The sequence below is a fragment of the Muscardinus avellanarius genome, assembly GCF_963383645.1.
Source record: "Muscardinus avellanarius genome assembly, chromosome: 4".
Lineage (NCBI taxonomy): Eukaryota > Metazoa > Chordata > Mammalia > Rodentia > Gliridae > Muscardinus > Muscardinus avellanarius.
This window is the reverse complement of record NC_137789.1, coordinates 114754868-114770289: the sequence shown is the minus strand read 5'-3', so window position 1 is coordinate 114770289 and position 15422 is coordinate 114754868. Positions and strand designations below refer to the sequence as shown.

Below are 15422 nucleotides of genomic sequence, written 5' to 3'. Positions count from 1 at the left end.
ATGTGGAAAAATGGTAAGACTTATGCATTACAGGAAGAAATATAAAATGGTACAGCCACTATGGAAAATAATATGACAATTCTACAAAAGGCTAAATTTTATGTTGTCATATAATTTAGAAATTCTACTTCTGAGTATATACCCCAAATGATTAAAACCTTGGGCTTGAACAGATAATTGTACATCAGTGAACATAATACCATTATTTACAATTTCCAAAAGCTGGATGTAACCCAACAGTCTATTGACAATTGCGTTGAAAAGCCAAGTGTGATATGTACATATGGTAAAATAGTATTTAGCCTTAAAAAGTAATAAAATTTTGATAGTAGACAAATGAATCTTGAAAAACACAGATAAAAAAACCAAATATTTTATAATTCCACTTATATGAGGTATTTATAATTGTGAAAATCATAGAAAAAAGTATAACAGAGGTTACTAGGTCCTAGAGGACTGAAGAAATGGGAAGCTATTGTCAGTGCATATATAATTTCTGTTTTAGATGATAAAGTAGTTTTTGAAATGAATAGTGGTAATGATAATGTTTGCCCTATATAAATGTGCCTAATATCACTGTGTTTTATACCTATAGGTTATACCTATAGATGATTCAAGTAGTGAATTCTCTGTTACATATTTTAATACACACACTTCGTTTTCTTTAAACCAAGCATTGTAATATTTCCTTTAGTGAAGACTTTTTGGCTTTAAGGATTATAGACTCATTGATGGCATTATAAATTACTATAGTATTACTGTAGAATACAATATGAAGTGGTGGTTAGGAGATGGGCTCTATTTAGGTGAAGGTGACAACTTTTCCTTAATAACTAGGTGACTTTGTTGAAAAAATGGCTAGTGATAGCACCTTCCTCACTATGTTGTAAAAATAGATGAATGTGTAGAAAATTCATGAATTGTATGCTATTATTTAATATTATTGCTATTATTATTTTTGTGGACTTTCAACACCAAAATTTGATGCTCTAAAAAATAGTCGCTCTTAGTTATTTTGTGTTCTGAATTTTATTTCCTTTCTTTTGATGCTTTTCAGTGCATATTTTTGCCTTTTTCCTCTTGCCTTGTCCAGTGGATTACTTTATGCTATAGTCTGTTTCTTTTTCACCACCTCATAACTTTGGTCTACTCAGAGTTTCTTCTTCCTTATGACTTTGGCTTATTATAATTCCCTGTGGCCTTTGATCTGTCAGCTCCCTCCAGTTCTGATTTTACTAGATGGTTTCTGTCCATACATATTTTTAGCTATAAGTTCCATTGCTAACTAACAGTTTCTCTGTACATTCTAGTTCAAAATTCTCAGATTCAAACAATTCAATTTTTACATCAAATCTCATGTCCAATTGCTATTCAGCTTACAGATAGATTTTTCTTAAATTAGGTGCCTCCCTATGACCTAAAAAGTTTTAAATAGGCAAATAAAGTGATACCAACCCTGTCTTCTTGTGGCTATCTGCTCAGTGTCAGCTGTTAGAAAAATAATTGGTTAGGGAGAGTTGATTTGAACACAGTATTTAGGATGACTAGCGTGCTTAGTCTTTCGAAAAGCATAGATGAATAACATATGGTCCCTTGTATGAACTAGCTCTAGGAACAGGCCTGGGTATGTGATTTAGTTGTATGAACCAAGTACTTTTTATTTTATTTATTTATTTATTTTTTACTGGGGATTGAACTCATGGGCATTCTACCTCCAAGCTACACTCCTAGCCCGCTTTATTTTTTGTTTTGAAACAGGATTCCACTTTGTTGCTGGGAATCTTGATAACATTGCTGAGGCTGTTTTTGGACCAGCCATCCACTTGTCTCAGCCTTCCAGGTATTACAGGAGTGTACCACCATGCCTAGCTTGGAACAAGTATTTTTACAGCACAAAGGAGAAGACAGTTGAATTTTTAGTTGAGTGAGTGGGACAGGCTTCACAGTTTGTAGAGACATTTTCTTGATGTTTTAGAAACAAACTATTTCCTTATATGGGCTAAAGTAGAAAAAGTAATAGAGGAAACACACTGATGCAAACTCAGTATTAAGAGCAAAATCAGCCGGGCAAGGTGCCACCTGCTTGTAATCCCAGCATTCGGGAGGCGGGGACAGGAGGAACTTGTGATTCCTGGACAGCCCCAGCTACCTACTGAGGCCCTCTGCAACTTATTTAGACATTGTTTCAAAATAAAGAATAAAAAATAGGTCTGTGGGTGTAGCTTGGAGGTAGAATGCCCCTGGTTTTCATCCCCAGTATAGCAAAAAAAAAAAAAAAAAAAAAGCAAAATCACAGAAATATGAAGATGCAAGGTATGATTAGGAAGTAGAGTTGAAGACAGTATGCCTATAATATATGCTAAAATAAAGACTATTATTAAGCAGGGTGACCTCTAAATGGGAGCCAACTTGTGGAGATTTATGTGAAAAGGAATTTGAATTTTCATGTTTAGTCAACTAAGAGTCTATCAAAATTTATCAGCAAGGTGGCTAGAGGCACAATCATTTCTACTTTTGAGAAAGAAATGTGTTTGTAGTAAGAGAATGTCTTGGAACAAAAAAAAATAGTTAGATGTAGGGAACTATTTCTAATGCTCTTAAAACATTCCAGTTAAGGTATAATAAGGCCCAGAGTGAATCTAATATATATTCATTTCAGCCTTAATCTAAAAAAACAAAAATGGCTCAGAAAGCAAGAAAATTCATTTCAAAAATCTTTAGTTATATATGAAGAATTAAGGATGGTCATTTTTTCTCTAGTAATTTAGCTAAAATGTTAGAATTGGGACATTGAGATAATTTCTTCTACTTTAAAGGACATTATTGCATCTTCTGAATTGTGTCTGCTTTTAGATTTAAGTTAAATATCAGTAGAGTCAAGTAGAATAAAGCTTGCTCATAGAATATAGTGTTGAACCAGATAAATTGAATCAGCAGCAGAACTGAAAATGTTCTTACAAATTATAGCCTGTCCTATATTATGACTCTGGATCTCCACAGAGGATTCTGAGCCAGTGCTTTAAAAGTATGCCTCACTGTGAGGGCATAATTTCAGCACAACCACATATGTACACAGTTGTCCAACTGCAGGAACAATGGAACACCAGAGACCAGAGTTTTTGCAGAGTACACAAAGGTACCTTGTATGTTAATAGGTTAATAAAACTCTAAAGTCGAAATAAAGGAATACCACACAGCAGTTATTTCTAAATCTAATGTACATTTCCTTAAATTTTAATATTTTCTTCTTTCATTAAAAGAGAATAGAAGATCAACATAATATTTTAAGCAACTATTTTTTCTACCCCCAATAATTTGCTTAAGAAAGTCATTTAAGTAAGGTGTAACCTTTAGGTTACAGAGTAGAAAAGGCTTATTTTTTTTTTTCTGTGTGTGTGTGTGTGTGTGTGTTACAGGTGATGAAACCCAGGGGTATTCTACCTCTGAGCTACACCGCCAGCCCTATTTTTTATTCTATATTTTAGGTGTCACTAAGTTGCAAAGTGCCTCACAAAGTAGCTGAGGCTGTCTGTGAACCATGACCCTCCTATCTCAGCCTCCCAAACACTGGGATTACAAGTGTTCACACCATGACTGGCTAAAAAGGTCTATTTTTATTGCTGACATTTTTTTTGGTAAAATCTGAATCCTGTATCCAACATTAGCTATACCAAAGCCAAGTCAAATCAAATCCTATTTTCCGAATTCAAAAGTCCTGTTTTTGACTCTGCTTTAGCACTTGAGCTTTTGAAAAGATCTTTATTTTGTGAACCTTTAATACCTTGGATTTTTACCTCCTTTCTTCAGGTAGTTTTCTCTTACCATATTCACTTCTCACCTGTGGAATAGTGAAACACTTTCCCAAAGTACACTCTTCACTTTTCTCTTTTCCTAGCTTCTCTGATTTTTTTTCCCCAACATGACTGCAGTCTTCTCTCTAATGAACATTCCCCAGGAGCTGTGTTACATAGGCTCTAACTTGCTGCTAGTTTTTTATGCATCTTATCATTTTCAAAAAAGATTATTACTTTTTATCCTTATTTCTACTCTTTTTACAGCCTTCAGTCCTCTAGGATGTCTTTCCTTATGAAAAGAGGTAGAGTGCTTCTCCCATGTGTCAAACATGCACCTGTGATAGCCTCACCATATAGTGCCTGCCATTGTACAATACAGTGGTTTTGGGTACCGTCTCCAGGGCATTACCATCAGTATCACCAGAGAATTTTTTAAAATGCAAGTTCCTCAGGCCTTACCCCAATTCAGTTAAGTCAGAAACAAGCCCTCTAAGTGATTCCAATAATTAGCTAGCGCCAGAAAAATTGGTAAGTTGCAATTTTCTGGGTTTGGGCTGATTTTTCTTACTACATTACAGGATGTTTTATTTTATTATTTTTTTATTTTTTAAAATTTGAAACGGGGTCTCACAATGTTCCAAGGGCCTCACAAAGTTGCTGGCTGCCCGCAAACCTGCAATCCTCCTGTCTTAGCCTCCCAATTACTTTGATTACAAGTGGGCACCACTACGCCTAGTAGGCTATTTTAGGACAGAGATTTTGATGACGTTTTTTATTGTGATATCACTAGTGTCTAGTACATAATATGATATGATGTTGCTACACAGTAGTAATTTGCTTCAATGCATAAACACATGAACGGCAAAATGAAGAACATATTTTAAAAAGCCATTCCAGTTGCATGTCTCTGATTTCACTTTTTATTTTGTCTGGAAAGCAGAGTCACTTCCAAATCAACCTCTGTAATTGGAGAGTTGACACCTAATTCCTCTCATTAACTCCATCCTCCAAAACAACTGCATGCCTTGGCCTCCGTAACCCTGGCTGACTTTTTAATTCTCTGACCTGCCCTCTGTTAACAATAATATAATCATTTTCCCCATTACTCATGAAAACCTTTAAGAGTCATCTTTTTATTTAATCCACTGCTGACTTTACTGTGAATACATTAACCTAAAACAGAGATAATAGGTCACCCATTATTAAAATACAACCTACAATTAATGCCATTTTAATGTCATTCACTACATGGAAACTGAGAAGGTGGGATCCACATGGATGATGCCTGGGAAGCAAGGGAGGTGTTTAGAGAATAGACAAGATTCAGAGAAGCATCCCTTTCCTAGGTGTGGCCTGCCCATGTGCATAGCACTTTTTACACATATACTCAGTGAAACAATAACCTGTTTCTAGGAGGAGTTTACATATGTTAATATTTATTCAGATACTTAGTATAATGTACTGCTAAAGCAATTAGGAACTACTAATTTTATTTTTTATTGTTGTGGATTAGTTATATGGAATGGCAGGTTCTATTGTGGCATGTTCACCCATATATAAATCTACAATTTGATCAATTCCATCTCCAATATCCCCCATCATGTTCTCCTCCATCCCCTCACTCCCCTCCTCCCTCTCCAATGTTCTTCCTTCTACTTTCATGGCATCTCCCTTTCTTTTACTGCTTTGATTCCAAACTGTGAAAGAGTTGAGATCTATGGCCTACCTATTCTGCCAGCTTGATGCCTCCAGTAATTATCTTTCTTTGAAGAATAACTTCATTCTTAGTATGTACTCACCATAATCATCACAGAATGATAAGCACAAAATAATCACATAATGGTAACATAATCACCATAGAAAAATAGAAAAATATGAAAAGTATGCACCAAATAAAAAGGAAAGAAACAGAAAAAAAGAAAGAAAAGAAAAAAATAACTAAAGCACTTGAAATTCTACAACCCAGACAGCATCATAGATTACCAGCATGTTTACAAGCAGTTTATATTAGAAATGTATCCTATAAAGAGGGCATAGGCCCAATACTGCAACACATAGACACAGATAAAAATTTTCTCAACAAGACCTCAAAGGCACAAGAAACTAAACGTGGGATTGCATGAAACTGAAGAGCTTCTGTAGAGCAAAGGAAACTGTCAAGAACCTCAACTGAATGGGAGAAAATTTTTGCCACCTACTCCTCTGATAGAGGACTGATATCTAGAATATACAGAGAACTCAAGAAACTTAGCACTAAGAAAACAAATAACCCAATCAAAATATGGGCAAGTAAATTAAATAGACACTTCATGAAAGAAGTCAAATGACCAATAAATGCATGTAAAAAATGCTCAACATCATTGGCAATCAGAGAGATGCAAAATAAAACTACCCTGAGATTTCACCTAACTCCAACTAGAATGTCAATCATTCAAAACACAACAACAAATGCTGGCAAGGATGTAGAGAAGTGGGAACTCTAAAACATTGTTGGTGGGATTGCAAATTAGTGCAACCACTCTGGAAAACAGTATGGAGGATCCTCAGAAGAATGGGAACAAATCTACCATTTGATCCAGCAGTACCGCTTCTAGGTATCTACCCAAAAGAAAAGAAACCAAATTACCAAACTAATGCATGCGTATCTATGTTCATAGCTGCACAATTCACCATAGCCAAACTGCGGAACCAGCCAAGATGTCCATCAACAGGTGAATGGATCACAAAACTGTGAAATATGTACACAATGGAATTTTACCCAACCATAAATAAATTATATCAGTTTCAGGGAACTGAATGGAACTGGATGACATTATGCTAAGTGAGATTAGTCAGTCACAAAAAATAACAAATCAGATGCTTTCCCTAATATGCACATGCTAGGGAGAAATGAGTAACAGATGGATCTCTAGATGAAGGAGACCCTATAGAGGAGCAAATAAGGTGACCTAACTGAGGGAATGGGAGGGGAGGAGAGGGAAAACCTCTAAAGAATATGTTGTACTTAAACACATCCATCACTAAGCCAAGCATGGGAAGAAGGAATGGAGAGAAAATTGGGTGGGGATCGGGTAAGGGCTTATTGGGTGATGTGTCCATTTATGTCTTCACAAGTCTTTTATCCTTTTAAGATGTATGACTACAATGCACCAATAAAAAATTTTAAAAAAGAAAAGAAAATGAATAAAGAAAAGAAATGACATCTTATGAGGCATAATGTTTTATAATCTGCTAATATTGCACTGTGGTAGATTTATTTCTATGTCTTTAAATATTGCATGGAATTTCTGGCAATAATCTTTGACCTATCCTTCTTCTCCTTTAATTAGTTGAAAGCCCTGTAAAGTCCTTTTCATTACCTCCACCACTGAAGCTCAGCCTCTTTTTCACCCCAGAACCCCTTATAATCGCATACTATATTTGATGAGAAATTAATTTTTCTGAAGTGTATTTCTGAGAAAATTGTCAAAAAGTCAACATGACCATCCAGCGCCTTCCTTTATGCCACAGTCTTGACCGAGCCAGTCGAGGAGTCCTGCTGGTCTCTGTGTAAACAGGCTCCAGATGAGGCCACTTGCTGTTCTCACGGCATTTCCCATTTTGTCCTCTCTTGATTCTTGAAACTTCTCTGTTTCAAAAATTTCCTTACAAATGATTTTACAAATTGCAGAAACTTCTAACCTTCCCACCATTCTACTTTTATTCCTCTTCTGCCCTAATTTTTTAATTAGTTTTCATAACTATCACACATACCATACATATATTTTGCTTACTTGACTTGCTAATATTCCATTTTCCATGACTGTAATATTAACTCCATGAAGGTGGTAATTTTTGCTTTTGTCTTCTTCATTGCCATATCCCTGAAACCTGAGAAAAGTTCTTGATTCATTAAAAAATACTTGACGTGTATTTGAAATATGGAATGGATCATTGAATGAATGAATGATTGAATGAATGAATATTGACTGCTGAAATATCTTCAATCCCTCTAATATGTTTTTGTTTCAGTGATTTGTACATAAAGGCATTCACTATCTAATTTGTGAATCCAAATGCCCTATTAAAATGCCATTTTTCCCTGAAGTATTTTCTTAGCACTTCTTTTTTTTTTCACTAAATGTGCAGTTTTAGCATTTCTTTTATTAAGAAACATATTATGTGCTTTGTAATATTTTGGAACCCAATTTTATACTCTAAACATCTACAATTGCTGAAAATTAGAAAATATCTTTAAATACATCCAAACTAGAGCATGGGTTAGAAATTCTTAAATTTCTGTATGTTCTTAGAATGACATTAAACAATAAAATATCACAATGTACAGCAGTTGCCATGGAATTACTAAGATAACTACATCTTTAATAACAATGCTTCAGATTTTTATTATCCTAAGAAATTTTTATTCAAGAATCAAACCTTTCCTTAAACAAGTGTGTTTATATTTTTATGAATCCTCTGTCTACATATGCACTACAGGATTTTGAGAGAGAAATACACTCAATATTTCTCTTCCCCGATATCTCAATAGTTTGTTTCACAATATAAACATGTTATTCCATTGTATTAATTTTTATCTTCAATGACACATGAAATATCTAAAATCAAATTGGCCGTCTCTACAGCTGCCTGCAGGCCACTAAGCTTTGCGGTCAAACTGTCCACAGTCAGATTGGCAGCTGAGCCCACAACTTCATGAGGAAGGCATGTGTTGGGTGCAAAAGGATGATTCTTAGCACTTCTGTTGAAGGTGATCCTTCTTGTTAAAGCCTGTTGACCATTGTGTGTTCTTATGCCATTTAACATATACAGAATCAAGTTTTAGTTATACATCACCCTTCCCATTGAAATCAGCTCTTTAAGAGCAGACATCACCAATTATCTTTTTATCTCCTGCAGTCTGCTAACCATACTATTCAATAAATACTTTCTTATTTTTTTCTTTTCTTTTTTTTGCGGGTCTGAGGATAGAACCTCCGAGCTACATTCCCTGCCCTGTTTTCTAATCTTTATTTTGAAACAAGGTCTCATTACATTGCAGAGTGCTTCACTAAGTAGCTGAGGCTGTCCGCGAATCACTGTCCTCCAGTCTCAGCCTCCTGAATGCTGAGATTACAAGCATGTGCCACCATGCCTGGCTCAATAAATACTTTTAAAATAACTTAAATTACTGCCCAAAATAAAATGGATTTATCACTGAAAGCAAAGAATAGATGGGTATAGTGACACATGCTTGTAATCCCAATACTTGGGTGTCTGAGAAAGGAGGATGACAGGTTCACAGCCTTCTGCAACTTAGTGAGATGCTTTTTCAAAATAAAGACTAAAAAAAAAAAAATAGGTCTGGGGTGTAGGTCAGAGGTACCATGCCCCTGAGTTCAATCACCAGTATGGCAAATAAATAAATAAATAAATATTAAAAGAAAAGAGGAAATTATCCAGAGTCATTTTGCCATTTGCCTAGTTGATAAGGATGGATGTATCTCATCTTTCTTTAAAATATATTACCTGCCATCTGCACATAGTAGCTGTTCTGTCATCAGCCGCACTGTGTAAACATTCTGTATCTTTACAGATTATTAATGCTGCACTTGCTTTGGCTGCAAGACCCAAAAGTCAAGTGGTCAAAAACACCATGGAAATGTACAAGCGCACATGGGAGAATTACATACATGTGCTGACTGAAGCCGTAGACGACATTACAAGCATCGATGACTTCCTTGCTGTATCTGGTAAGTTTTTGATCTTTTAATTCGTACATTTACTCTTGTCAATTGTTTGAAACAGGGTAATAGTGAATATGATTAAGTCTTTTATTAATCAACACTGTGGATGCAAAGCATAGGTAATGAACAGCAAATAGGTTGTCAGTTATCTACTTGGGGATTTTAAGTCTTGTGCTTTATAATCTTTATTTTTTTATTAGGAAAGTATTTTTAATTTATTTTTTCATTTTTTATTTTTTGTTTTCTTTTTTCCATATTTTATTTTATTTATACGTGGAACATATTGAAAATGGTATACATTTAGATTGTGCTTTGTGCCCTCTACCCACCTTATTTCCCTTCCCCCCTCCCAATAAAGAGTGTCCAGGTTAACCATGCTATATTTATACTATTACACATATTCAGATGTAGCTTCTCCATTGAACAACCTCAGCTTTCTTCCTATCCCATTCTTACATTCTAGCTTTGCTGAGATTTCCCCTCCATCATCTGGAGTCCCTCTGGTATTACCATTACTCCCTAGCTTGGGCATATTAGAGAAAACATATGTCCCTTCTCTTTCTGTGCTTGACTAATCTCACTTAACATACTATTCTCCAGTTCCTTCCATCTTCTTGCAAATGCTATCATTTTATTCTTCTTTATAGCTGAATAGAATTCCATTGTGTGTATTTCCCATAATTTTGCAACCCATTCATCTGTTGATGGAGATTTAGAATTACTGTTTTATACTATGTCTTTAAAAAAACTTTAACAGGCAAAGCATGACAGAAAATAGGAGCTGAAATTCTTATGCTTTTTCTAACTTTATGAAACCAATATTCCCTCTCCATCCCCAGGACACTTAAAACTGTTGGTTTCCCTATATTTCTTTTCCAACAAATTTTTTTTTCTCAGTAAAAAAAAAATTAATGAGAAAACTTTTCACTGATTTTTAACAGTATTGCAATTCAGTTATCAGTAAGGGTGTTTTAGTTTGCTAAAGACTCTGAGAAACAAGTCTAAACATCTAACTGCATGAGTAGCAGATGGGATTGAAACTCCATCGGAAGCCCAGCTGATTCTCTAGTGGCAGATTAGAATGGGCTGCCTCAGGATGGGAGAAATACCCAGACACCTTAGCCTCAGGGACAGACTCAGGCTTTGTTTATGCTGCAGTAACAGCAGACAACTAGATACATTTAAACTTTTTATTCTTGTAAAAAGTAATCTCTTTCAAATAAATTACATATATTTTCTTTTCTTGTGAAAAAAATATTTTCTTGGAGCATAATTCTTTTTTAAAAATTCTCTTTTATATATAACCGTGTGTGTGTGTGTGTGTGTGTGTGTGTGTGTGTGTGTGTGTGTGTGGTGGGGGGTGGGGGGTGGGGGGTGGGGGGCGTTGTGGATTGAACCTATGGGCAGTGTACTTATATTGAGCCACATTCCCGGAGTTTTTATATTTTATTTTGAAACAGGGCTTCACTAAGAGGTGAGGGTTTGCTAAGTTCCTGAGGCTGGCTTTAAACCTGCAGTCCTCCTTTTTCAGCCTTCCCAGTACTGAAGTTACCGGTTATTTTTATGACTTATTATTATTAAGTTATAATTTTTGAAAATATAAAAAGTATATGGAAGAAAATATTATTAACTCCCCATATAACTACTGAGAAATAACAGCCAAAAACTTCTAATTATTTTCCATCCAGCATTTTTCTGCATAAATGTTATACTTTCAAATATTTGTGTTATGCCATTCATCTATTTGTATTAATTATTTGCCTTTTTGCACATGATGTTTTTGTATAGTTCTGCATTCTTATTCTACAGAAATTGATTTATCTGTTATCCTTTTTTCAGCATTAGTACAAATTGCTATTTTAGTTATTATAGAAATGTTAAGCATTTTTTCTCTTTTCTTTCTTCTTTGTATAGAATTTTTAATATGAATTCATCCAATGTCTTGTATTGGAGGAGTATTTTTTTCGTTTAAATGTTAAATACAAAGTTCTGCTTTTTAGTTGGTTAATTTGATTTCAAGTTACAAACTACTAACATTAATCAATGTAAAAGCAGTTTTGTAAAGTCACACTGTGACAGCATATAGGGCAAATTGTCTGGATATAAAAGAACCATAATTGCATGGTTACAGCTGTAGGAGGCCTGGTGTCTCAGAGCCTGGGCTCATGGTCCTGTCTAATGCTGGATTAACCTGATCCAGAAACTTTCTAGGTGTGTTCCTCTCTGTGGAAAACTTTAGCAGTAGAGAATGTTTTGTCTGTAAGTAACAGAAAAATCTATTTTTTTAAATTATCTAACTTTATTTTAGTGTTTTTAAAAAAATTTTTGGTGCATTACATTCATACATCTTATTGGGGTATAAAACTTGTGTGGACATACATGTACACATCACCCATTTAGCCCCTACTCAATTCCCACCCCATTCCCTTCCCATCTCTCCTTCCCTTGCTTGGCTTAGTGGTTGACTTCGATATGTTTAAGTACCTTGTGTGTTTTAGAAATTTTCCTTCTTCCCCCTCCCATCCCCTCACTTAGGTTGTCTTGTTTGCTCCTCTATAGGATTTCATTTATCATCTAGAGTTCCTCCTATGACCCATTTCTCCTTAGCTTTCACATATTAGGGAAACCATCTGATTTCTTATTTTTTGTGATTGACTAATCTTACTTAGCATAATGTCCTCCAGTTCCATCCATTTCCCTGAAAATGATACAATTGCATTTTATTTTTAATGGCTGAGTAAAATTCCACTGTGTACATATCCCACAGTTTTGTAATCCATTCATCTGTTGATGGACATCTTGGCTGGTTCCATAGTTTGGCTATGGTGAATTGTGCAGCTATGAACATAGATACATGTGCATTAGTTTGGTAGTTTTGTTTCCTTTCTTTTGGGTAGATACAAAGAAGTGGTATTGCTGGATCGAATGGTAGATTTGTTCCCATTCTTCTGAAAATTTGCCGTGCTGTTTTCCAAAGTGGTTGCACTAATTTGCAATCTCATCAACAATGTTTTAGAGTGCCCACTTCTCCACATCCTCACCAGCATTTGTTGTTGTTTGAGTGCTGAATGGTTGCCATTCTAGTTGGAGTTAGGTGAAATCTCAGAGTAGATTTTTTGTTTTTAATTTTTTTTAATTTTTGGTGGTACTGGGGTTCCTGGAAGCCCTTCTACCTCCGACCTATGCTCCCAAACCTATTTTATCCTTTCTTTTTTTTAAATTGGGAAACAGGGTCTCTTAAGCCAGCACAGCTGGCTTCGAACCTGTGTTATCCTCATGTCTCTGCCTTCCAAGCACAGGGATTACAAGCATGCGCCACCACACATAGCTCAGAGTAGTTTTAATTTGCATATCTCTGATTGCCAATGATGTTGAGCAGTTTTTCATGCATTTATTGGCCATTTGAATTTCTTCTTTCATGAAGTATCTATTTAGTTCACTTGCACATTTTTTATTGGATTATTTGGTTTTTTTAGTATTGAGTTTCTTGAGTTCTCTGTATACTCTAGATAACAGTCCTCTATCGGAGGTGTAGGTGATGAAAATCTTCTCCCATTCTGTTGGCTTTCGGGTGAGGTTCTTGACAGTTTCCTTTGCTGAACAGAAGCTCTTCAATTTTATGCAATCCCATGTATTGATTCATCTTTTAATTTGCTGTGCCTTTGGGGTCTTGTTGAGAAAGTGTTTTTCTGTGCTTATGTGTTGCAGTGTCGGACCTATGCCCTCTTCAAGGATCTTTAAGGTCTCTGGTTTAATTTCAAAGTCTTTGATCCATCTTGAATTGACTCTTGTGCAGGGTGAGAAAGTGGGATTAATTTCCAATATTCTGCATATGGTTAACCAGTTTTGCCAACATCATTTGTTGAACAGGCTATCTTTTTTTAGTTTATGTTTTTGGCCCCCTTGTCAAAAATCAATTGGCTGAAAGTGTGTGAACTTGTTTCTGGGTTTTCTATTCTGCTCTGTTGGTCTATGTATCTGTTTCTGTGCCAGTACCATGCTGTTCTTATTACAGTGTCTTTGTAGTATAGTTTAAAGTCAGGTATTGTGATTTCTCCTGGAAGGTTTTTGTTGCTAAGAACTACTACGGCTATTCTGGGCTTTTTGTTATTCTAAATAAATTTAAGAACTTATTTTTCTATGTCTGTGAGGAATGATCTTGGTAGTTTAATGGGCATTGCATTGAATTTGTAGATCACTTTTGGAAGGATGGCCATTTTAATGATATTTATTCTGCTTATCCATGAACATGGCAGATCTTTCCATCTTCTAAGATCTCTGATTTCTTTTCTCAGTGTTTTATAATTTTCTTTGTAGAGATTTTTTTTACCTCCTTGGTTAAGTTTATTCCTAAATATTTCAGTTTTTCATGGGAAATACTGAGTGGCAGTATTTTCTGAATTTTATTTACAGTGGATTTATAGTTGGTATACAAAAAAGCTGCTGATTTTTCAAGATTGATGTATCCAGACACTTTGCTGAATTTGTTGGTCAGTTCTATACGTCTTTTGGTTGGGTTTTCTAAATATAGTATCATGTCATCTGCAAATAGTGAAAGTTTTAGTTCTTCTTTTCTTATTTGTACTCATTTGATTTCCTTTTTTTTTTTTTTTTGCCTTATTGCTCTGGCTAGAGTCTGTAGTACTATATTGAAGAGAAGTGGTAATAAAGGACATCCTTTTCTCGTTCCTGTTTTCAGGGGGAATTCTTGAAGATTTTTCCCCATTTAATATGATGCTGGCAGTGGGCTTATTATAGATTGCCTTTATGATGTTGAGATATGTTCCTTCTATTCCAATTCTCTGCAGTGTTATTATCATAAATGGTTGTTGTATTTTATGAAATGCTTTTTTAGCATCTATAGAAATGATCCTCTGATTTTTGTCTTTCATTCTGTTTATATGATGAATTACATGGATTGATTTTTATATGTTGAACCAGCCTTGCATCCCTGAGATGAACCCTACCTAGTGGTGCTGTATGATTTTCTTTGTGTGATTTTGAATGCATGTTGCTAATATTTTGTTTAATAGTTTTGCATCAAAGTTCATCAGAGATATAGGCCTGTAGTTTTCCTTCTTTGAACTGTCTTTATTTAGTTTGGGTATTAGTGTGATGTTGGTTTCATAGAATGTATTTGGGAGAGTCTCACTTTTTCTATTTCACAAAATAGTTTGAGATGTATTGGGCTTAGCTATTCTATAAATGTTTTATAGAATTAACTTGAGAAACCATCTGGTACTGGGTTTTTCTTTGATAGTAAGCTCTTTATTGCTGTTTCAATCTCTTTTATTGTTATTGGTTGGTTTAAGTGTTCTATATCTTCTTGACTCCATTTAGGAAGGTTGTATTTATCTAGGAAGTTGTCGATTTCCTCCAGATTTTCCATTTTCTTGGAGTATAGTTTTTCAAAGTAGTTTCTGATAGTCCTCTGGATTTCTACACTGTCAGTAGTAATGTCTGCTTTTTCATCTCTTCATAATGTTTGTTGATTCTCTCTCTTTTTTTTAGTTAGGTTGACTAGTAGTTTATCTATTTTGTTAATTTTTTTCAAGAAAACAGCTTTTGGTTTAGTTGATTTTCTGTATTTTTTATTCTCTACTTTGTTAATTTCTGCTCTAATTTTAATAATTTCCTGTCTTCTACTAGCTTTGGAGTGTGATTGTTTCTGCTTTGCAAGGGTTTTGAGGTGTGTCATAAGGTTATTTATTTGAAGATTTTCTGTTTTTCTTATGTGAGCCCTCAGTGCTATAAATTTTCCTCTTAATACTGCCTTTATAGTATCTCAGAGGATTTGATATATTGTATCTTTATTTTCATTTGTTTCTAGAAATTTCTTGATTTCACCTCTTACATTTTCTATGACCCATTCTTCATTCAGAAGTGTGGTTTTCAGTCTCCA

General features: G+C 34.9%; 1 protein-coding gene across 2 annotated transcripts in view; it reads left to right on the top strand.

Moving 5' to 3' along the window:
- Nucleotides 1-15422, top strand: part of CTNNA3 (catenin alpha 3) — a gene marked incomplete at both ends in the record, with an annotated part of 1656346 nt that overhangs the window by 1064532 nt on the left and 576392 nt on the right. For both annotated transcript variants that reach the window (XM_080694112.1, XM_080694111.1), the window contains one exon: nucleotides 9370-9526. In XM_080694112.1, coding sequence (XP_080550238.1) covers nucleotides 9370-9526 — 157 coding nt within the window. The remainder of the gene's footprint in view (nucleotides 1-9369; nucleotides 9527-15422) is intronic.